Below are 21951 nucleotides of genomic sequence, written 5' to 3' on the forward strand. Positions count from 1 at the left end.
CGAAGGGCTGAGGCAAAGCTTCTCTTCTGTCCTGGCACTCGGACTGCTGAGTCCCCGTGCAAGGTCCTGGAGCAATCTTCCCTTATCTAGGGCGCCGCCCAGCTCGGCTTCTGCTTAAGCCGGGGAGTGAAAGTTTAATTAGGATCCCCGAGGCAGGGCTAGGCTAATGAGGGTTTGTTTGGCAATTCCGGAGTCATTATCTTGTGGAGCTTCAGAGCAGGCAGAGTAATTATCGGTATTGCTCTGTGGGCTTCTGGTGACACCCCAGAGGCCCCCAAACCACCACATCGGTTACCCACCAATTACCAAGGGATTGAAGCCTTCCCAAGCTTTAGCTCCTGCTGAGCATTGCTCACATACCCTCTGGAGCTGCCCTTTTCCAGGCTCTCAGCCCCAGGGCTCTCAGCCTCTCCCCTCCTTACCGACCGCTTTTTTCCTCTCTGCTCCCCTCCTCGCTAATTAACGAGGGGATGATTTAAATGAAGCTCTCTGCCTGCGTCTGACAGTTTAAAGCAGAGGCAAAACCCCACCTCGAGGAGCCTCCACAGGGAGGCAGAGCGAGAAAGAACATTCCCAGGCACGCAGGAGGGTGATGCGCTACAAATTTAATGAGTAAGAAAACAGAATGCTTAAAAAACGAAGGGGGAAAAAAACAAAAACCGAACCAAAACAACCAACATACAACGAAATGACTTCCAAAAACGTAAAGAAAGCGAAGTGCTGAGTCTGGCTCGAACCAAATCATCCAGCTGAAGGCAACGCTGCGCGGCTGGACGCCCAAACTCCTGCATGCAACAACCCGAGCGAGGCTTTCACACCTCATTAACAACAGATAAAAAAGGCTTAGAGTCGGCGGTGCCAAGCTCCTGCGGTCCCCAGAGCTCGGGGGGGAAGGGGGGGGAAGGGCAGCAAGCGAGCGGCCATGGTCGTGAATCCTGTCCTGCATCCGGGTCACGCTTCCAAGCTCCTGGGTGTTCCCCCGTGGGGTCCCCCCTCCGAGGTGCTCTCACGGCCCGCAGCGATTGTAGCGCCTGGAGGGCCGCCCGTAGAGGCCGCCCAGAGCGGAGTAGCCAAGGGTGCCAAGTCCTGAGGAGCTGCCAGAGTTGATGGGGACCCCCCCGGCGCTGAGAGCATCCCCGACGGCTGCGGAGGCTGAGGAGCCCACGGTGGTGTTCTGGGGGAAGGAGCTGAGGATGGGTCCCGGCAGGGTGACCACCACGGGGGAGGGCTGGATGACGTAGGTGGAGTCCTGGCACTGCCGGACGCAGGGCTCGTTGCAGCTGTTGGCCAGCGGGGTCGGCCCGCAGGAGCTGGGGGGGCACAGGTCGTAGCAGGACATGGCTGCAGCAGGGAGCTGGGTCTGCAACACAAGGGAGGGAGGAGATAGAGGAAAGACATCGCGGCTAGAGCCACGGAACTGAGCCCCCGAGAGGCGATGGAGAGCGCAAGCAGCTAAGCAGAGCCTGTGTGGGCAGTGGAGTCAGGCTGAGAAGAGACTTCGGTGAAACCCCAACCTGCAGCCACCTGCAGGTGTCCTCAACACAGGTGAAGAGCACGGAGGAAAGAGCTCAAGAGTCAAAGCACAACGCAGGCAGCAGCTCAGGACATGGGAAGCAGCTCTGGACTTACCCTTTCCCCGAGGAGAAGAAAGCAGCAGGAGAGGATGGGAGCAGCTCTGCCTGTGCTGGGCTTTTATAGCTTGTCCTGCAGCACCTGAGGAGCTCAGGCACAGCTCTGCACGTAGCCTTTTGCCAGCCAATTGCTGGAGCCCTCTGGTATGCAAAGCACCCCCAGCTGATGAATTAATTTCTGCCCCCTCCTGCCCCCCTCGTTCGTGTTTCTTGCCCTGATTTGATTTTATTTCCTCCCCACCACGTCTGCATTCCACTCCAGAGCCTCCTTTTATCTCCAGATCTGAGCCCAGCTCCTTCCTGCCCAAATCAAACTGGTTCATCTCCCCCTAAAGAGATTCTTCTGCATCCTGAGGGCACTGCGGGCACCCCATGGCCCCTTGGCATGGTCACTGTGAGCTGCCCTCTGAAATTCTTCCTCCTCTTGAGGGGCAAAACTTTCTGACACAGATTCCCCCCCCCCCAAAAAAAAAAATGGCCAAGAATTGGCAGTTTCTGACTCCAGGCTGGCTCACAGCTTTGCCAGGCAGCAGCCCAGCTCCAGGGGGAAAGTGGTGACAGAGCTGATGGCACCACCCCCAGTGCCAAAGGGGCTGCAGAGGGTTTGAGGGGGAAGTGAAGTTTGACTTTTCCTGCCTGCAGACGAGAGGCCACCACAGCCTGAGCCCACTCAGGCCACATCAAACCACTGCCAGGAAGGGCTCCGGAGCCACAGCTCTGCAATTTGGGGGCTGCGTGGCCAAGTCCTTCATCTAAGCAGTCTGCAGCTACGGTTTGCTTTCTACATCAAACACCGGGGGGGAGGGAAGCAGAAACCAGGTCAGGCTGAGGATTGTTGTGGGTTTTAGGCTGGTCACAGCCAGGGGCACTCAGAGTCCTCCACCACTCACCCTTGGGCTCATGAAAGACTCCAAAGAGTTTTACATCTGCCCTTAAATTACTGCTTCCCCCTGCTGTGTCCTGGGCTCTTACTCACAATTATGCTGCTAATTAATGGCAGCTCATTAGAGAAGTTTAGGATCTTCTTGGGCCCCCCCTTTTTTCCCCTCCTTTTGAAAGCAAATGAGGTTGTCTCCCTTTCTGCATCATCCAAAAGAGGATGGTGAGGTACAGCAGCTCCATTTCTATTTCAAAGGCAACTCCCAGCCCTAAGAAGCAGCCCCAGAGGGCACAGGAGCAGGCTCCAGGGCAGGGAGCAGGACCCAACCCCTCCTCTCCTGGCGTTTGGATCAGGTGGAGACATGCAAAGTGTCCCTGAGCTGCATCCCCGGGAAGGTCCCCTGGGAAGCAAAGGCTGATGGAGCACTTTTGAAGAACAAAAAGTCTGCCAGGCTCACATCAGCAGCTCAGACATGCAAATAGGGGAGGTTGGGGCAGATGATCTCTAAGGTCCCCTCCAACCTGAGCCATCCTGTGGTTCCAGGAGGATCACAGAGCAGGAAATGTGCAGGTTTGTGACGCTGCCTGGACACAATCAGAGTCTCACTGCCCATCACAGATGAATTCCTTCACGGCAAGAACCCTTCAGCGAGCAGAGCAGCAGCAGGGAGCTTGGGAAAGCCAACACCAAATGGTGCAGAGACGTTGAAAAGGATCTCAGGTCCTCTCCTGATGGTGATCATGAGCCAGGCAGGCCTGGCTGCCCCAAATCTTCTCATCCCAGCAGCTTAAAAGCTTTGCAATATCCCAGAGAGCAGAGAGCCTGAATCCCTGGAGGGGTTTCAGAGGGGCAGAGCTGCTGTGCTGGGGTCCATGGCTTAGCCCCAGCCTTGGGTAGAGTCAGAGAAGGGCTGGGGCTGGAGGAGCTTGAAGTTCTTTGCCAAGCACATTGGTTCTGGGGCTCTATACATCTGGGGTTCCATACATCTGGGGGTCCACAAATGCTCAGAGGTGGAACTGCACACTCAGGACTGATGTGGGAAGCTGCTGAAGCCGGGGGGGGGGGACCTCCTGTGAGCCTCTTGCCACTGAAATTCCAAAGAGCAGCCAAAATTCCTAAGCAAATCCAGCTCTGACTCATCCCCACTTGGGATAGGCAGAGCCAGGCCTGGATGCAAAGCAGGGAGATGAAAGAGGCCCCAGGGAGTGTGGCCTCCATGCAAGGCCAGGGCAATAAACACAAACAGTAAACAAAACAACTTCACCAGTGGGGCCCCAGCCAGATGCAAATGGATTAAAATCAATTAGTGCAGGGGGTAATTAGTGAATGTGCAGGGATGTCTCAGCTCCCCCAGGCAGGAGCCCTGTGATGGGAAGTGTCTGCATCTGTCCAGCTGAGCATCTTCAGGATGGCTGCAGAGCATCTTCAGGATGGCTGCAGAGCATCTTCAGGATGGCTGCAGAGCATCTTCAGGATGGCTCCAGAGCAGTGCCTCAGCCACAGCTCTCCCCAGGGGTCTCTGCTGTGGGACTCTGCCTGCTCTGCTCTGCTCTGCCTGGCCACAGGTGCTTGGCCTCCCTAAAAAGCAAAGCATTTTGTCACCACCTCAGGTGAATGAGGACCTCTATGGGAGGTCATAGAATCATAGAATCAACCAGGCTGGAAAAGACCTCAGAGATCATCAAGTCCAACCTATTACCTAATCCCCAACACCTCCTGATTAACTAAACCATGGCTCCAAGTGCCACATCCAAGCCTTTTTTGAACACCTCCAGTGATGGTGACTCCACCACCTCCCTGGGCAGCATATTCCAAGGGCAAATCTCTCTTGCTGGGAAGAACTTTCTCCTCACCTCCAGCCCAAACCTCCCCTGGCACAGCTTGGGACTGTGTCCTCTTGTTCTGGTGCTGGTTGCCTGGGAGAAGAGACCACCCCCCACCTGGCTGCAACCTCCCTTCAGGTAGCTCTAGAGAGCAAGAAGGTCTCCCCTGAGCCTCCTCTTCTCCAGGCTAAGGTGTTCAGCTGGGGACAAGGGGGGCAAAATATCCTTTGCCCATGGACCTCAGACCATCACAACATCAAAGTCTCAGCTTCCCTTCCTCTGTGTGCTCAGAAAATGCTCCTTCAAAGCCTGAATTCTCTCAGGAACTGATCTGCCTCCTCTAATTGAGCTCCACTAATGACTGCAGCTTTAATTACAGGTCAGCATCAGCTTCTGCAGACACAGACAGAGACTCCAAGCCAGACAGCTCAGAGATACCAGGCTGGGAGCTGCATGGCCTGGCAGGACACTGAGTCTGCAGAGCCTTCAGGTAGAGCTTTTCAAACCTTTAGGGACCAAAGCTCCCAGGCTCTCAACACCACCTTCATTCCAGCCCAGATGGAGCCAAGCAAGGCCTGAAGAAGTTCAGCTCCACCAGGCACAACAGGAACAGTTTACAAAGACAGCCTCAGAATGGGTTAGAGCTTCAAAGCCTCCAATCTCCTCCCCCAGACATTGCTGTCCAGGGCTAGCACATCTCAAAGGCCAACCCCCTTCCAAACCCCACAAAGCCCTCCCTTCCTTCCTCCTTCCTTCCCCTTCCCCTTCTTCTTCTCTTCCACCCCACCCCTCCCCTCCCCTCCCTTCCCCTCCCCTCCCCTCCTCTCCCCTCTCTCCTCCCCTCCCCTCCCCTCCCTTCCCTCCCCCTTCCTCCCCCTTCCTCCCCCTTCCTCCCTCCTTTCCTTTCTCCCTCCCCTCCCCTCCCCTCCACTTCCCTTCCTCCCCTTCCCCTTCCCCTTCCCCTTCCCCTTCCCCTTCCCCTTCCCCTTCCCCTTCCCCTTCCCCTTCCCCTTCCCCTTCCCCCCCTCCCCTCCCCCTTCCCTCCTTCCCCTCCCCCTTCCCTCCTTCCCCTCCCCCTTCTCCCCTTTTTCCCTCCCCTCCCCTTCCCTTCTTCCCCAAGCCTTAACCAGGGTCTGCTCTCAGCTGCCAGGGGTTCCTGTGCCCACCAGGAAGCTCTGAGCTGCTCCCCTGGGGACACCCCAGCTTGTGGCCTCCCTCCCACCCCCTCAGCCCTGAGCAGGCTCAGCTGTGCTCAGGATTGGCTTCCTCCCTCCCTCCTTAGGAAGGAGTTTTGCTGATTTTTTCAGAGATAGGCTAAGGAAAGCCACAGTCCTGTGCCAGCTTGCCCAGGCAGGAGCACATCTGCCCCCTCTGTGCCAGCTGACAGCTGACTGCAGGCAGTGCTTCAGGAGGTCTCTCCCTGCCATTCCTGGTGCCCCTGGGGCTGGTCCTGCTGCACCACTCTGCCCTCTTTCCTCCCTAGGTTCTCTTTGTCTATTGCAGCCACAGGAGGCCAAGGAGGAGCAGCACTGCCCTCAGAGAGCTTTTCCTTGGGCTTAGGCTCCCTGAGGGGCAGCTGAGCTCCCATCTCAGTGCCTCATCCTTGGCCCTCTCCAAGGGCCCCTCTCCCACCGCAGGGCAGTGCCAGAGCAGCTAAAGAGCCTTTCTCCATCTCTTTGAAGTGCAAAGAAGCATCTGCCCTGCTTGAGGGTGCCCTGCTCATGCAGCAGCAGGGGGACAACAGCTTGCTGCTGCCTTTGCCAGGTGTGGCACAGCTGCAGCCCGATTTGCTCTCCCCTGGCACCTGGCATGAGGCCACCTGCATGGTGCTGTTTGGAACTGATGCCTTGCAGCTGGCCCTGCCCCACCGCAGACAAGCTGAGGAAGGGAGGGCAGGAGAGGGAAGAAGGACAAACAGACTCTGGGTTTGCTGCAGCACAAATTTAATGAGGCTGAGGCATGGAAGGAAGCAACACAAAGGGTAAGGAGACATTTCCATGGCCCACTGAGGACAGAGCCCAGTGAGGACAGTGCCCACTCGTGCCACTCACAAGGGCACACTCAGCAGGTCGAGCTCTTCCTTCTCAGTGGAGGAGGCTGTGCTGATCCAGCCAGGCAGGGCGGCCCCTGCCCATCCCACAGCTGACTGAGAGGACAAAAACCCTTGGCCAGACACACAAAGAAAAGCAAAAACAAAAGGCAAGCACAGGCTTGGCTCTAGGAGCTGCCAAGCTCCCACCGCTCCACCAGCTGCAGGTGGGGCCGTGGGTACCTGAGGTCACTTCTGGAACCCGTGGCCATGAGCTCAGTCCTGCGTGGGGTTGGTGCTTCAGCGCTCCTGGGCATCTCCTCGGGCTTCAGCAGGGTCCATAGAAGCCCCCACGGTAGGAGGCGTAGCGCCGGCCGGGCCGGCTGTAGGCGCTGCCCAGCCCTGGGTACCCAAAGCTCCCCAAGCCCAAGGAGCTGCCAGAGCTGATGGGGACCCCCTCAGCGCCGAGGGCACTGCCAATGGCCGCAGAGGCCGAGGAGCCCACGGTGGTGTTCTGGGGGAAGGAGCTGAGGATGGGTCCCGGCAGGGTGACCACCACGGGGGAGGGCTGGATGACCACCGTGGAGTCCTGGCACTGCCGGACGCAGGGCTCGCTGCAGCTGTTGGCCAGCGGCGTCGGCCCGCAGGAGCTGGAAGGGCATCGCTCGTAGCAGGACATGGATGGAGCTGAGCCTGAAACACAGCACCAGGGAGGTGGAGAGACAGCAGAGGGTCATGGAGCGGCTCAGGGTGGAAGGGAGCTCAGAGCTCAGCTGCTCCAACCTCCCCCACCGTGCCCAGGGGCAGCTCTCAGCTGCACTCAGCTGCTCAAGGCCTTGAACGCCCCCAGGCAGGAGGCAGCCACAGCTTCCCTGGGCAGCCTGTGCCAGAACCTCACCCCCCTGGGACTGAAGAACTTCTTCCTCAGCTCCACTCTAACCCTGCTCTGCCTCAGCTCCACAGAGTCACAGAAACAGCTTGGAACAGACCCTCAGGATCACCAAGCCCAACCCAGAACCTTGCTCTGCAAAGCTCACCCCTAAACCATATCCCCAAGCACCACATCCAAACCACCCTTAAATACACCCAGGGCTGGTGCCTCCACTCTCTCCCTGGCAGCTGTAGAGAGCCAAGAGGTCTCCACTCAGCCTCTTCTCTTCCAAACCAAGCAGCCCCACCTGATTTATTCTCCAGGCCCTTCCCAGCTTCCTTGCCCTCCTCTGCCCTCACCCCAGCATCTCCACATCTCTCTTGTATTGAGGTGCCCAAAGCTGCATCCAGAACTCGAGGTGTGCCCTCCCCAGTGCCCTGCCCAGGGGGGAGACAATCCCTACCCTGCTCCTGCTGCCCCCACTGTGGCTGACCCAAGCCAGGCTGCTGGTGGCCTTCTTGGCCACAGCTCTTCAGGTCTTCAGCACACCTGAAAGCTCTCCTCTGAATGAACCAACACCACCATGCCAAGGCTCTGTGTGGCCAAGTCAGGACTCTCAGTCCCAGGGGAGATCCCTTCCATCCCAGCCCATCTTATGGCTCTATGACTCCAGCAGTACCTCCACCTCTGACAGCCAACTCCAACAGCTCCAAGGGGAGAAGCCTTCTCCTCCCCACCCCAAGCCCAATCCAGCAGCTGGCAGAGCAGAAAGGACAACAACCAAAGGGTTCTGAAGGCAAAGAACTCAGCAAGCAGGGAAGGAGAAGCAGAGTTGGACTAACCTGGCTCACAAAAGAGGGAAAAGGGAAGAGAAGTGGCAGGCAGGAGCTGGAGTGGAGTTTGCTTTTATACTGCACCCAGGATGGCCTGGGGACCACAGACAGCCTTTGAGCATCAAATTATTTCCCCAGCCACTGTGTCCCACATGCAAAAATGCTCCCAGCCCATTAAATATCTTTCCCTTCCTGTTCATTACTTTGTGTTTTTGTTTCCTTATCTTCTGGCACACATTCCCCCAGCCAAGCTCCTCTCATCTCCTGCAGTTCTGGGCCAGATTTATGCCTCTGCCACCTTGCAGCCCAGACAGCATCTCCCCTCCAATTGTGTGCTTCACTTTAGTCATAAGGAGAGGGGGGGGAAAAAAAACCCCACACAGCCCCAATTAAGGAGAGTTTATACAATGCATAATTCATCCTCCTGGGGTGTTCTGTTATTAAGGATCTGAGTGGAAAACCTTAATAAACTCTGGGCCCCACCAATGGCTTTGCCAAGCTCTGGTTCCAGCCAAAGCAGCAGAAGAATCGAGGCCGAAGCTCTGCTCTTTGGGAAGGTCCTGCTCAAAGAGCCTCAAATCCTGCTGCATCCAGGAGAGAAGTCAGAGCCCTGTGGGAAATCCAGAGATAAATGCAAGCAGATCATAGCCCAGAGAGCTTCCAGTGCCTGGGGGGACTGAGGGAGAGCTGGGGAAGGGCTTTGACAAGGGCTGGGAGCGACAGGGTGAGGGACAACGGCTTTGAGCTGGGAGAGGGGAGATGGAGAGTGGAGGAATCCTTGAGAGCAAGGGTGAGGAGACCCTCAAACAGGTTGCCCAGGAGGGTTGTGGCTGCCCCCTCTCTGGAGGTGCTCAAGGCCAGGCTGGATGAGGCCTTGAGCAGCCTGGGCTGGTGGAGTTGTCCCTGCCTATGGCACAGGGTTGGAGCTTTGCCAGGCTCTCAGCCCCAGGCAGCTCTCAGCCTTTGCTCCTCACAGAGCTGCTCCAGGCCCCTCAGCACCTTCCCAGCTTCCCCTGGACTCTCCCCAGTAGCTCTCAGTCCCTCTGAAACTGGGGAGCCCAGCCCTGGCCCCAGCACTCCAGAGGTGACCTCACTTGGTCAGGGAAGATGCAGAGGAGATCTCCCTTGCCCTGCTGGCCACGCTCCCCTCTGTGCACCCAAAAGCTTCTTTTTGCTCTGCTAAGTCACACTTTACAGCCCAACCCTCACTGCAGCCCTTTCCAAAGGGCTCCTGAGCTGTCTCCTGGCCATGACTCAGCCCCAGATCAGCCTGACTGGCTCCAAGAACTCCTCCAAGGGGCTGGAAGGCCTCCTCCGAGGTTGTTCTTTGCAGAGATGGTGAAGAAATTAACTGGGAACTGTTGTTAGGTGGCTCAGACAGGGAAGTGGAAACAAAAGAGGTTTAGGAAAGCTCTGGAGTCTGATGTGAAGATTTGCTCCCAAGACAGCCACAAATTGCCGAGGAGCCAAAAAGGGCCTCATGAAAGCCAGCTTGGAGTCATCGCTCGGCGCAGCTCTGGGAGTCAGCATGAGAGCAGCAGGAATTCAAAGTGCCCAGAACTGGGGAAGATGAAAAGAATTCCTCATGTCCAGGGCAGGCTTCTCCCACTGAAGCCAGACAGGGAGCCACCAGCAAAGCCATTTCATTAGCACCAGAAGGTTCTGCCTGCAGCCGGGGACGTGGGAAGTGGTGGACGCAAAGAGGGAGGCCTGGGTGGGCAGAGCTGCTGCAGCCATGCCAGCCCTGGCACACTGCTGGGCACCTTCTGCTCGCCTGCACCAAGGCTGTCTGAAGAGAGCAGGCTCCAGGACACTGCTTTATGGTTTTGGTTGTGGTTTGGGGTTTTTTTGGAGGGGGTCCTTCTAAATGACAGAATCACAGATTCGTTGGGGTTGGGGAAAAGCCTTTCGAGGTCATCCCCTCCAAGCGTTCTCTGACTCTGCCACGGCTGGGGCTAAGCCATGGTCCTCAGCACCTCAGCTCTGCAGCTCTGAAACACTCCCAGGGATGAGGATTCAGCTGGATCCACCCAAGCCTCTCAATGTCTTCATTGGAGGGAGGACCCCAAAACTGATCCCAGGGTACCCCAGCTGTGGCCTCCCCAGTGCCCAGCCCAGGGGCACAATCCCTGCCCTGCTCCTGCTGCCCACACCACTGCTGATCCAGGCCAGGCTGCTGGTGCCCTTCTTGGCCACCCAGGCACATGCTGGCTCACCTCCAGCTGCTGGCACCAACCTCTCCCAGGGCTTTCTCTGCTGGGCAGTTCCCAGCTGCTGCCCCCCAGCCTGGAGCCTCCATGGGGTGGTTGTAACCCAAGTGCAGGACCCAGCCCTTGAGCCTTGTCAAACCTCAGCCCACTGTCCTCAGCCCACGGAGCCAGCCTGGCCAGCTCATTGTAGAGCTTTCTGCCCTCAAGCAGAGCAACATCCAACCCAGCTTGGAGCCCTCAACCAGGCTTAGGGCAGGGAGCAGCTCTCCACCAGCACCACAAAAGTGCCTTTCAGGACTGCTGCTGCTGTAGGGCCCAAGCCTCTCAAGCAGCCATTTCATTTTCCTCACATTAATTCCTGGATTCTTTATGTTCCCTGCCCACTTTGTATGGCAGAAGGACACCTCCCTGGCACTGAGCAGGAGGCAATTCCCTGGCGTGCAGAGCAGAGTGAGCAGCAAACAGCTTCAGCCAGAGCAGCTGTGTGACAGCCCCAGGAGCTCTGTGAGCACAACCCAGGACCTGCAGTCCCTCTCTGCTCAGAAAAATGCCCTCAGGGAAGCTGGTTTTCCACCAGAGACTCCACTCAGCCTGCTGCAGACTCATAGCATGGCAGGGGCTGGAAGGGACCTCTGGAGATCATCTCATCCAACCCCCCTGCCACAGCAGGACCACCCAGAGCAGGTCACACAGGAACACATCCAGGTGGGGGTTGAAAGTCTCCAGAGAAGGAGACTCCACAGCCACCCTGGAGCAGCTCTGTGAGGAGCAAAGGCTGAGAGCCCTGGGGCTGGGAGCCTGGAGGAGAGCAGCCCCAGAGGGGATCTGAGCAATGCTCAGCAAGAGCTCAAGGCTGGGGGGAGCAAGAGGCTGGGGCCAGACTCTGCTCAGCGGTGCCCAGAGCCAGGCCAAGGGGCAAGGGGCACAAAGTGGAGCCCAGGAGGCTGCATCTGAGCAGGACACTCTGCAGAGGCTTTTTCCCTAGGAAGATTCTTGGCCAAGGGAAAGAAAGGCACAAAGAGACTCAGACTCAGATGCAACTTCAGTTTAATGATACAAAGTCAGGAGGGATTCTGCAAAACAAGAGGAACACATCGAGGTTGCTACAAGAGGAGGGAGACATTTGAACCATTCCAGCTGGAAGACAGCAAGCAGGACTCCACTTTTCCTGAGTTAAAAAAACAACAACCCCACCCAACAGTCACTGACAGGACAGCATCAGACCACAGCAGCGTGAGGTGCAACTCACAGCTGTGAGGAAAGACATCAAAAGCATTTCAAGAGCAAGACAGAGCCTGGCCAGGAGTCCAACCAGCACCTGGCTGGCCTCCCTCCTTGGCAGGGGCTCGGCAGGGTGCTCAGCCCAGCTGCCAAGCCTGGCCAGCAGCTCCAGCCTCAGCCCAGCGCCTGGCTTGGGGCTCCCTGGTCGAGGCCCTCCCCGGGGGTCCGGCGCGGCTCTAGCAGGGCAGGCACCGCCTGCCGCAGTAGCGGCCACCAAGGCCGGAGAGGCCAAAGCCCCCGGAGCTGATGGGGACTCCGTCCTCACTCAGGATGCTGCCCACAGCTGCAGAGGCTGAGGATCCAACGGCGGTGTTCTGCGGGAAGGAGCTGAGGATGGGTCCCGGCAGGGTGACCACCACAGGGGAGGGCTGGATCACCACCCGCGAGTCCTGGCACTGCCTGACACAGGGCTCGTTGCAGCTGTTGGCCAGCGGGGTCGGCCCGCAGGGACGGCACAGATCGTAGCAGGACATGGCTGTGGCTGCGGCAGCACCTGGGCAGAGGGCAGGGAGGGCACAGCGGCGTCAGGGCCAGCCTGGCAGCTGCCGGCCGGCGGCAGAGCCACGGGCTGGGCACGGAGCAAAGGCTTCAGAGGGAGCAAGAGAGACTGAGCAGCGGGAAGGGAGACCTGCAAAGACAGCCCAGCACCTTCTCCCACCTCCCTCCCAGCACGGCAGGAAGAGCAGAGCTGCTGAGAGCAGGGGCAGGGAGGCAAAGGCTTGATGGAGGCCGAGAGACAAAGAGCAGAGCAGGAGAAAGAGAGCAGAGAGGCAAGGGCTGTGGCAGCTCACCTTGGTCAGCAGGCAGCGGAAGGCAAGAGGAGGCTGAGGGAAGCCTGCTCAGGACCTGCCTTTTATAGGGCCCCACTCTGCCCCGGGCCCAGAGCTGCCTTTGCTCATGGAATGTGTTTGCCAGCAGCTCATCTGCCATGCAAAGCATCACCATTAGAGAAATGAGGCCACTGCTGCTGTGCCCTGCAACGCTGCCTTCTCATTTCCCTGTCCCTCTCAGGGCCCTTCAGCCTCCCAGGCTCCTTTCAAGTCCCAGCATTAGAGGCCAGGAACGGTGCCAGGGAAAATGACACAGAAGTAAATGAAGACTAATTCTGAGCCAAAACAACTGAGTGAGGAAAATGCAAATCCAGTGGCCAGGTGCAGCCCAGGGCCCACCTGAGCTATCAAGCCCTTGGTGACAAAGCAGGGATGAGCTTAAGCAGGGCAGCAGCCCACAGGGCAGGAGCCCACAGGGCAGGAGCAGAGCCAGAGGTGACCATGACGGGTACAGAGCTCACTGATGCTGAGCAGGTCCCTAAAGCCTCCCAGAGCCCTGGGGCACAGACCAAGGAGCCTCATGCAAGCCAGGAGCAGCTCTGCGAAACCAGAAGGCTTCCAGCCCAAGCACCAAGGTGACGAAAGAGCTGAAACAGAGCCCTGGGTCAAAGGCAAGAGGGAGGAGGAAGAGACCCCAGGCGAAGCTCTTCAGGGCCCTTGTACCTGGGGTTTCTGCACTCAGGGCACTGCTGGGCAAGGAGAGGACATCTCTGCCCCTGGCACACAGGCAGCAGCTGCATCTGTCCCAGCAGGGGCAGACAGGAGAAGCTCCTCCAAAGGAGGAAGCTGATTCCATTTCTGTCTTCTCTTCTAAGGCTTCATTCAGTCAACCCCCAGCCCAGCAGATCCCCAGCTGGAGGCTCCTGCCAGACCTTGACACCTGCACAGCCTCTGCCCGTGGTGAGGCTCTGCCAAGGGCCCCAATGTCCTGCCAGGTCCTGCTCTCTCCTGGCACATGCTGCAGATGATGTCTGCCCTCCCTGCTGCCAGCTCTTCCCCCACCCTGCCCCTGCTCTTGTCCCAGCAGGGCTCGGGAGGCTGCAACAGGCTCCATTGCCTTGCTGCAGAGGGGCTGCAGCTGGCAGCAGCTCTGGCAGGGCAGGAAGGACTGGGGCTCTGGCACAGGTGCTGCTGGGTTGCTCAAGGCTGGCACAGCACAGGAGCTGCCCCTCACTTGGCCTGGCGCAGCACTGGCACCTCTGGGGTAAAACCTCCCCTGGGAAGGCCTGGAGCCTGTGGGGGTGTGACCGTTCGAGGCTGTGCCTTTAAGGAAGGGGCACACTGGCTAAATGTTTATAAAATATTTTGGTATTCTAAACGAATTTCATTGGTAGGATTGTGGGAGGTGAGATTGTTAGACCCAGGGGAGCTGGGACTTTCCCTCAGTCTTCCTTTCTTCGCTGTCCCTTCCACACTGGACTGCTTCTGGGCTTCTTGCCAAGAGATAAGAACTGACTAACTCCCCGTGCTTAGGCCTCTGCTGTGCTAACTCCCCTCTTTTCTCTTTTCTACCTCTTTGGGGGGAGAAGGGAGGTAGGGGGGTGAAGGGGGCACAGGGGGAAGCCCCCTCTGGGGGGGGTCTGGTTTCTGGTTGAGTTCATTTGCTGTATATTCCTGTATCTATTGTAAAATCCCTGCATTTGTTGTGTTACACAGAATCTGTTTCCTTGTGCAATACACTCTCGTTTCTCCGACTGAGTTTTAGCCGCGGTTTCTTTCTCAGTGGGGGAGGGAAAGCAGAGCCTTTCCTTTCAAACCACCACAGGGGGGGGAAGGGACAGGCAGCTTGGCCTCTGCCACAGCCCCTGGGGCAGCAGCAACCACCACATGCCAGGGCAGCTGCCCACAGCAGCTCCAGGAGAACCCCAGGCACGAGCAAGGTTCCTTCGGTCCCTGCTGTCAGCTCCTGCAGCCCGGAGCAGAAGGGCAGGAGGGCATCCTGGCTGCACACTGGAGGGCTTTATTCTGTCCTTCCTCTGGTGTGCAGAAGGCAGCAAAGAGGTTGGGTGAATGCCCTCAAGGCACTGCCATGGAGTCTGCCAGGCAGTCCCTGAACAGCAACACAAAACACTGCAGAGTGAATGGGAGAGGGGCCTGGGGTGCACAGAGCGAGGGGCTGGGGGCAGAAGGGAAGGATCACAACCCCTTGGGCACTTGGCACTCATCACTTGCATCACAAAATGACAGGAACACAGAATCAGTGAGGCTGGAGGAGCTCTCTGAGGTCATCCAGCCCAACACCAACCCAGCACCACCACAGCCACCAAACCCTGGCCCCAGGTGCCATGGCCACATTTTATTCAACACCTCCAGGGCTGGGGACTCCACCACCTCCCTGGGCAGCCTGGGCCAGTCCCTGACCACACTCTGAAGGAAGGAATTGCTCCTCAGGTCCAACCTAAACATCCCTTGGTGCACTTTGGGGCCATTTGCTCTTGTCCTAATTTGTTACCTGGGAGAAGAGACCAACCTCCCTCAGACCTCCTTGCAGGGAGCTGCAGAGGGCAAAGAGGTCTCTCCTCAGCCTCCTCTTCTCCAGCCCAAGCAACCCCAGCTCCCTCAGCTTCTCCTCAGAAGACTTCCTTGGAATCTCAATCAGTTTCTTTGCCCTTCTCTGGCCCTGCTCCAGCTTCTCAATGTCCTTCTTGGAGTGAGGGCCCTGAAACTGACCCCAGGACATGAGGTGTGGACTCAGCACTGCTAGGAGCAGGGGGACAGCCACTGCCTTGCTCCTCTTGGCAGCATGGGAGCCATGGGCAGCACGAGAAAGCTTTGGAAATGGACAAACAACTTCTGTGAGGCCAAAGTGTTGTGGTGCTTTGTGCAGACCTGGTCAGGTGCATTGCCAGAACACTTCCCTCCAGGTCACCACTTCAGTTGCAAACCCACTCCAGTGCCCCAGGAAAGACACAACTCAGGGACATTCCTTCAGCCAAGCCTTTACCCTGCCAGGGCAGCCCAGGGCCCCAGGGAGAGCTTGGGCAGGCAGTGCAGGGGGGAAGGAACACGAGGAGCCAGCAAGCTACAATGCAGCATCAACTTTAATTTAGAGTCAAAAGAGGGAAACAAAGCAGTGCCCAGAGGAAGGGACCCAGGCCAGGCTGCTGCAAGGGCAGCTGGCACTCAGGCCCCCTTCACAGCACGGCACACACACGTGGGCACGGGGCCAGCAGCAGGGCCCCTCTCAGCTGGCTGCAGGAGGGAGCCCTGGCACAGGGCAACAGCAGGCAGCAGGGACTCAGGACGGGCAGAAGAAAGCAGCAGAAGCAGAAGACATCTGCTGGCCGCCTCGGCAGGCACCACAGGCTGGCACCGGGCTGGCCTCCCTCCTTGGCAGGGGCTCAGCAGGGTGCTCAGCCCAGCTGCCAAGCCTGGCCAGCAGCTCCAGCCTCAGCCCAGCGCCTGGCTTGGGGCTCCCTGGTCGAGGCCCTCCCCGGGGGTCCGGCGCGGCTCTAGCAGGGCAGGCACCGCCTGCCGCAGTAGCGGCCACCAAGGCCGGAGAGGCCAAAGCCCCCGGAGCTGATGGGCACCCCACTCTCACTCAGGATGCTGCCCACAGCAGCGGAGGTGGTGGAGCCCACGGCGGTGTTCTGCGGGAAGGAGCTGAGGATGGGTCCCGGCAGGGTGACCACCACAGGGGAGGGCTGGATCACCACCCGCGAGTCCTGGCACTGCCTGACACAGGGCTCGTTGCAGCTGTTGGCCAGCGGGGTCGGCCCGCAGGGACGGCACAGATCGTAGCAGGACATGGCTGTGGCTGCGGCAGCACCTGGGCAGAGGGCAGGGAGGGCACAGCGGCGTCAGGGCCAGCCTGGCAGCTGCCGGCCGGCGGCAGAGCCACGGGCTGGGCACGGAGCAAAGGCTTCAGAGGGAGCAAGAGAGACTGAGCAGCGGGAAGGGAGACCTGCAAAGACAGCCCAGCACCTTCTCCCACCTCCCTCCCAGCACGGCAGGAAGAGCAGAGCTGCTGAGAGCAGGGGCAGGGAGGCAAAGGCTTGATGGAGGCCGAGAGACAAAGAGCAGAGCAGGAGAAAGAGAGCAGAGAGGCAAAGGCTGTGGCAGCTCACCTTGGTCAGCAGGCAGCGGAAGGCAAGAGGAGGCTGAGGGAAGCCTGCTCAGGACCTGCCTTTTATAGGGCCCCACTCTGCCCCGGGCCCAGAGCTGCCTTTGCTCATGGAATGTGTTTGCCAGCAGCTCATCTGCCATGCAAAGCATCACCATTAGAGAAATGAGGCCACTGCTGCTGTGCCCTGCAACGCTGCCTTCTCATTTCCCTGTCCCTCTCAGGGCCCTTCAGCCTCCCAGGCTCCTTTCAAGTCCCAGCATTAGAGGCCAGGAATGGTGCCAGGGGCAGTGCCACGTCAGCACAGGCAGGTGAGGCAGCCAGGGATGGGCACTGTCCCACCTCAGCCGACAGTGCCAGGCCCTTACCCTCCAGAGCATCCCTTTGTGGTTCCCATTCTGAACAGGGCCTCAATCCCCTCCCTGCTGTCAGCTCCAGCATCTCAGAGCAGAAGGGCAGGAGGGCAACCTGGCTGCATTTGGAGAGTTTCATTCTGCCCTTCCTCTGCAGAAGGCAGCAAGGGGCTGGGCAAGTACCCTCAGGGCACTGTCACAGGCCACGGGGCATTGAACCTCCCAAGCAGGGACTGAGCAGATCTGCAAACACTGCTGAGCCCTCAGGAGCTGGGCAGACACATGGTAGTGCTGGTCTGGGATTGCTGGGGTGCAGGAAGATGCCCCTCAAAGGATGGGGATCACAAAGGGATGCCCTGGAGGGTAAGGGCCTGGCACTGTCGGCTGAGGTGGGACAGTGCCCATCCCTGGCTGCCTCACCTGCCTGTGCTGACGTGGCACTGCCCCTGGCACCATTCCTGGCCTCTAATGCTGGGACTTGAAAGGAGCCTGGGAGGCTGAAGGGCCCTGAGAGGGACAGGGAAATGAGAAGGCAGCGTTGCAGGGCACAGCAGCAGTGGCCTCATTTCTCTAATGGTGATGCTTTGCATGGCAGATGAGCTGCTGGCAAACACATTCCATGAGCAAAGGCAGCTCTGGGCCCGGGGCAGAGTGGGGCCCTATAAAAGGCAGGTCCTGAGCAGGCTTCCCTCAGCCTCCTCTTGCCTTCCGCTGCCTGCTGACCAAGGTGAGCTGCCACAGCCTTTGCCTCTCTGCTCTCTTTCTCCTGCTCTGCTCTTTGTCTCTCGGCCTCCATCAAGCCTTTGCCTCCCTGCCCCTGCTCTCAGCAGCTCTGCTCTTCCTGCCGTGCTGGGAGGGAGGTGGGAGAAGGTGCTGGGCTGTCTTTGCAGGTCTCCCTTCCCGCTGCTCAGTCTCTCTTGCTCCCTCTGAAGCCTTTGCTCCGTGCCCAGCCCGTGGCTCTGCCGCCGGCCGGCAGCTGCCAGGCTGGCCCTGACGCCGCTGTGCCCTCCCTGCCCTCTGCCCAGGTGCTGCCGCAGCCACAGCCATGTCCTGCTACGATCTGTGCCGTCCCTGCGGGCCGACCCCGCTGGCCAACAGCTGCAACGAGCCCTGTGTCAGGCAGTGCCAGGACTCGCGGGTGGTGATCCAGCCCTCCCCTGTGGTGGTCACCCTGCCGGGACCCATCCTCAGCTCCTTCCCGCAGAACACCGCCGTGGGCTCCACCACCTCCGCTGCTGTGGGCAGCATCCTGAGTGAGAGTGGGGTGCCCATCAGCTCCGGGGGCTTTGGCCTCTCCGGCCTTGGTGGCCGCTACTGCGGCAGGCGGTGCCTGCCCTGCTAGAGCCGCGCCGGACCCCCGGGGAGGGCCTCGACCAGGGAGCCCCAAGCCAGGCGCTGGGCTGAGGCTGGAGCTGCTGGCCAGGCTTGGCAGCTGGGCTGAGCACCCTGCCGAGCCCCTGCCAAGGGGGGAGGCCAGCCCGGTGCCAGCCTGCGGTGCCTGCCGAGGCAGCCAGCAGATGTCTTCTGCTTCTGCTGCTTTCTTCTGCCCGTCCTGAGTCCCTGCTGCCTGCTGCTGCCCTGTGCCAGGGCTCCCTCCTGCAGCCAGCTGAGAGGGGCCCTGCTGCTGGCCCCGTGCCCATGTGTGTGTGCCGTGCTGTGAAGGGGGCCTGAGTGCCAGCTGCCCTTGCAGCAGCCTGGCCTGGGTCCCTTCCTCTGGGCACTGCTTTGTTTCCCTCTTTTGACTCTAAATTAAAGTTGATGCTGCATTGTAGCTTGCTGGCTCCTCGTGTTCCTTCCCCCCTGCACTGCCTGCCCAAGCTCTCCCTGGGGCCCTGGGCTGCCCTGGCAGGGAAAGGGTTTGGTATCTAAGGCTTAATATTCCACCTCCCTTATGCGTGGAAGCGCTGAGTCCCCTCAGGGCCATAGTCACTGGAGGAGTCCTGGAATGCTGGAGCAGGGCTGTGGTTTTGACTTCACCCCAATGGGTTCTCAGGAGCTGCCCCAGGGGATGTTTGAGCAACAGCTGTGGGTGGCTGCTGGCTCCCAGCTGCTGGGGGAAGCCATTGGACTGCCCAAAGCCATTTCTGTGCAGCCCAACAAGCCCCTGCCCAAGGCTCTGACTGCACCTTAACCACTTCCAGCATGTTCTTTCCCTTCCCACTTCCAAGACCTGGAACTAGAAGGAACTAAGGAAGCTGAGGGTTGAGGGGAGTAGCCTGGGCAGCTGTGTGAAGGGAGATGGGCACCCTCTGCAGAGTGGGGCTGGGGTGACCATGGGGGTATGAAATGGGCAGGGATGAGAATGAACACAGGGGACCCAGCCTCCCCCATCTGAAAGACACAGGCAGCCTTCATCACCTGTCCTGGGAATGCTGCAGGGGGCTGGAAAGGAGCAGGAAGAGCATCTCTGACACCCTGGAGCTGCTGTGTGGTCAAATTCATTCAGAGTGGTGGAGACCTTGGGTGTGGGTCACAGTGTCCTGGAAGGAGCTCAGCCTGGAGCAGAAGTACAACAGATCCTCCAGAAAACCCTCTCTGCTCTGCAGGCTCTCCAGAGAGGTCCATTTGTCCTGCAAGAAAGCAGCAAGCTGGGGAGACTGAGGCAGGGACAGCTCAGCAGCTCTGCTCTTAGTCCCCCTCAGTGTGGGCAGCAGGAGCCAGGGCAGGGATTGTCCCTCATGGGATGGGCACTGGGGAGGTCACAGCTGGAATCCTGGGGTCAGGGTTGGACTCCTCACTACCAGAAGGACACTGAGGACTGGAGCAGGGCCAGGGGAGGGCAACAAAGCTGGGGAAGGGTCTGAAGAGCAGGGCTGGGGAGGAGCAGCTGAGGGAGCTGGAGGTGTTGAGGCTGGAGGAGAGGAGGCTGAGGGGAGACTTTCTGTGTCTCTCCAGCTCCCTGAGAGGAGGCTGGAGCCAGGGGGGGTTGGGCTCTTCTCCCTATATGAGGTGATAGAAGGAGAGCAAATGGCCTCAAGCTGCACCAGGGGGGGTTCAGCTTGGCCATGAGGAACAATTTCTGCCCTGCAAGAGTGGTCAGGGACTGGCCCAAGCTGCACAGGGAGGTTGTGGAGGTGTTCAGCCCCGGAGGTGTTCAAGAACCTGTGGCCATGGCACTTGGGGCCAGGGGTTTGGTGGCCAGGGTGGTGCTGGGCTGATGCTGGACTGCACGATCCCAGAGAGCTTCTCCAACCCAAACCATTCCATGATTAAATGACCCAGTCCAGACACAACCCAGATCCACTGGGAGCAGGTCTGGCAAGGAACCACTGGGGTGGACTGAAGGATCCATTCCAGGATTCATGGAAGTATTTTTCTATTCATCCCCAATGAGACCCCAAAAAAAAACCCAAACCCAAACCAACCAATTATCAAAGCCCTGAATCGACTGAGTGTTTCCTCCCCAGCAACAGCAGAATCTTGATCCTCCCTTCCCTGGTGAGGAGGCTCTGGGGTGTGTCTGCCTGCAGACCCCTGGGGCTCCTCTGAAGGACAGAACTTCAAAGCCAGCCCCAAATGGTCATTACTGGGTGAGACATAAAAGTGTGGGGACCATGAAAAGGCTGCAGGTGTGGGGCCAGAGGGCTGGCAACGGGGCAATAATGTCCCTGGAGGTCGGAGAGCCACCCCCCAGCAGGCCACAGTTAATAGCTCCAGACACCAGGCTTATTAATTAATTCATTAATGGTCTCTCATTATTAAGTGGCTTTGACTGTGTCACCACCACAGCCTCTTCAGAAGCTCCTGCAGCAGGTCCACAGCTGCTTTAAATTCCTCTGACTGAATAAAGCAGCAGCAGTGGGCAGCAAAATGAAGCTGGGATATCTTGGGAGGAGGGGGGTTGGAGGTTAGATCACAAACACAAAGCAAGAGATGCTGAGGAGCAGCCTGGGCTGGGGGGAGGTGTCCCTGCCCATGGCAGCAGGGTTAGAACTGGATGACCTTTAAGATCCCTTCCAACCCAAACCACTCTATGCCTCCTGTGCCCTGGGATCTGGCCTTACCCCACAGAGCTTTCCTCCTCTCTGCAGTCCTTTACCTCCTGCTTGTTTGCTTCTGAAATCCAGCAGCAAAGAAAAAGATGTTTGAGGTTTTGGTGAGTTTGGGGATTTTTTTTTCCCCCCCCTGCAAATCCTTCCTAGAGGCTGGAGGCATCCCACAGGCAGGGGCTGCTGCTGCCAGGGAGCTCTCTGGGATTTGCTGTCCTCTCCCAAGTGTTCATTACTGAGCTCTCCTGGCAGCCTGCGGGGAGGCTTCGGCCGCCCACAGCCTGAGCAATCAGCAGATAAACAAAGCAGAAGGCCCTGGTGCCAGCCCTGCCACCAGCCCTCTCCTAACCAGGTCAGCATGCCAGGAAATTCCACCTCAAGAGGAGCAGAAACTTCTTTGGTGGGAGGGTGCTGGAGCAGCCTCCCGCCAGCCCAGGATGCTCAAGGCCTCATCCCATCCTTGAACCCTTCCAGGCAGGAGGCAGCCACAGCCTCCCTGGGCAGCCTGCGGCAGGGTCTCAGCACCCTGGGACTGAAGGACTTCTTCCTCAGCTCCACTCTAACCCTGCTCTGCCTCAGCTCCAAACCCTTCCCCCTGGGCCTGTCTCAGACCCCCTCATGCAAAGTCCCTCTGCAGCCTTCCTGCAGGATCCCTTCAGGTCCTGGCAGGCAGCTGTGAGGTCCCCCTGGAGCCTTCTCCTCTCCATGCTGCCCACCCCCAGCTCCCTCATCCTGTCCCCACTGCAGAGGAGCTCCAGAGCCCTTGGACCCTCCTCGTGGCCCCTCCCTCATTTTGTTAGCTGCCGTTTCCCCTTTGTATTGATCACTCCTCCAGCTGCAGCCCTCCCCCTCTGAGCCACTCCTGCGCCCTGGATGCCTTTGCAAGGATCCCAGCCCCAGGCCAGCCACGGGGAGAAGCCTGCGGAAGTCTCAGATTAAAAGGGATTTCACAGCCCTCTGTGAGCTCTCATTAATTATTTATCCATGCAAAACACTCATTATCGTATTTCACAGTCTCCAGCACCGTGGCAGAGGCACAAAGTCAGCCTGAAGCACCTCTCAGGGTTCCTGGTGGACCTTCTCCAGCCCTCTGTCGCGGTGCTTGCATCACAGGACCTCTCTGTGTGACTTTCATGTGAGGGAGCAGCTTTGCACTGC

General features: G+C 58.8%; 5 protein-coding genes across 5 annotated transcripts; 1 reads left to right on the forward strand and 4 right to left on the reverse strand.

Moving 5' to 3' along the window:
• Window positions 1-979: 979 nt before the first annotated feature.
• LOC104302558 (feather beta keratin) lies at window positions 980-1339 on the reverse strand. Its single transcript, XM_009903075.2, has one exon. The coding sequence runs from the start codon at window positions 1337-1339 to the stop codon at window positions 1007-1009; it is 333 nt and encodes a 110-aa protein (XP_009901377.1). The 3' UTR covers window positions 980-1006.
• Window positions 1340-6691: 5352 nt separating this feature from the next.
• LOC104302556 (feather keratin 4) lies at window positions 6692-7042 on the reverse strand. Its single transcript, XM_009903073.2, has one exon. It carries the CDS (start codon window positions 7040-7042, stop codon window positions 6692-6694), a length of 351 nt encoding a protein of 116 aa, XP_009901375.2.
• Window positions 7043-11734: 4692 nt separating this feature from the next.
• On the reverse strand, window positions 11735-12031 carry LOC128899202 (feather keratin 1). Its single transcript, XM_054177552.1, has one exon. The coding sequence runs from the start codon at window positions 12029-12031 to the stop codon at window positions 11735-11737; it is 297 nt and encodes a 98-aa protein (XP_054033527.1).
• A 3809-nt stretch (window positions 12032-15840) lies between these two features.
• On the reverse strand, window positions 15841-16137 carry LOC128899200 (feather beta keratin). The gene has a single exon (XM_054177550.1). The coding sequence runs from the start codon at window positions 16135-16137 to the stop codon at window positions 15841-15843; it is 297 nt and encodes a 98-aa protein (XP_054033525.1).
• A 1712-nt stretch (window positions 16138-17849) lies between these two features.
• Window positions 17850-18146, forward strand: LOC128899201 (feather beta keratin). The gene has a single exon (XM_054177551.1). It carries the CDS (start codon window positions 17850-17852, stop codon window positions 18144-18146), a length of 297 nt encoding a protein of 98 aa, XP_054033526.1.
• The last annotated feature ends 3805 nt before the right edge of the window (window positions 18147-21951 follow it).

This window comes from Dryobates pubescens, chromosome 41 (assembly GCF_014839835.1).
Source record: "Dryobates pubescens isolate bDryPub1 chromosome 41, bDryPub1.pri, whole genome shotgun sequence".
Taxonomy (NCBI): domain Eukaryota; kingdom Metazoa; phylum Chordata; class Aves; order Piciformes; family Picidae; genus Dryobates; species Dryobates pubescens.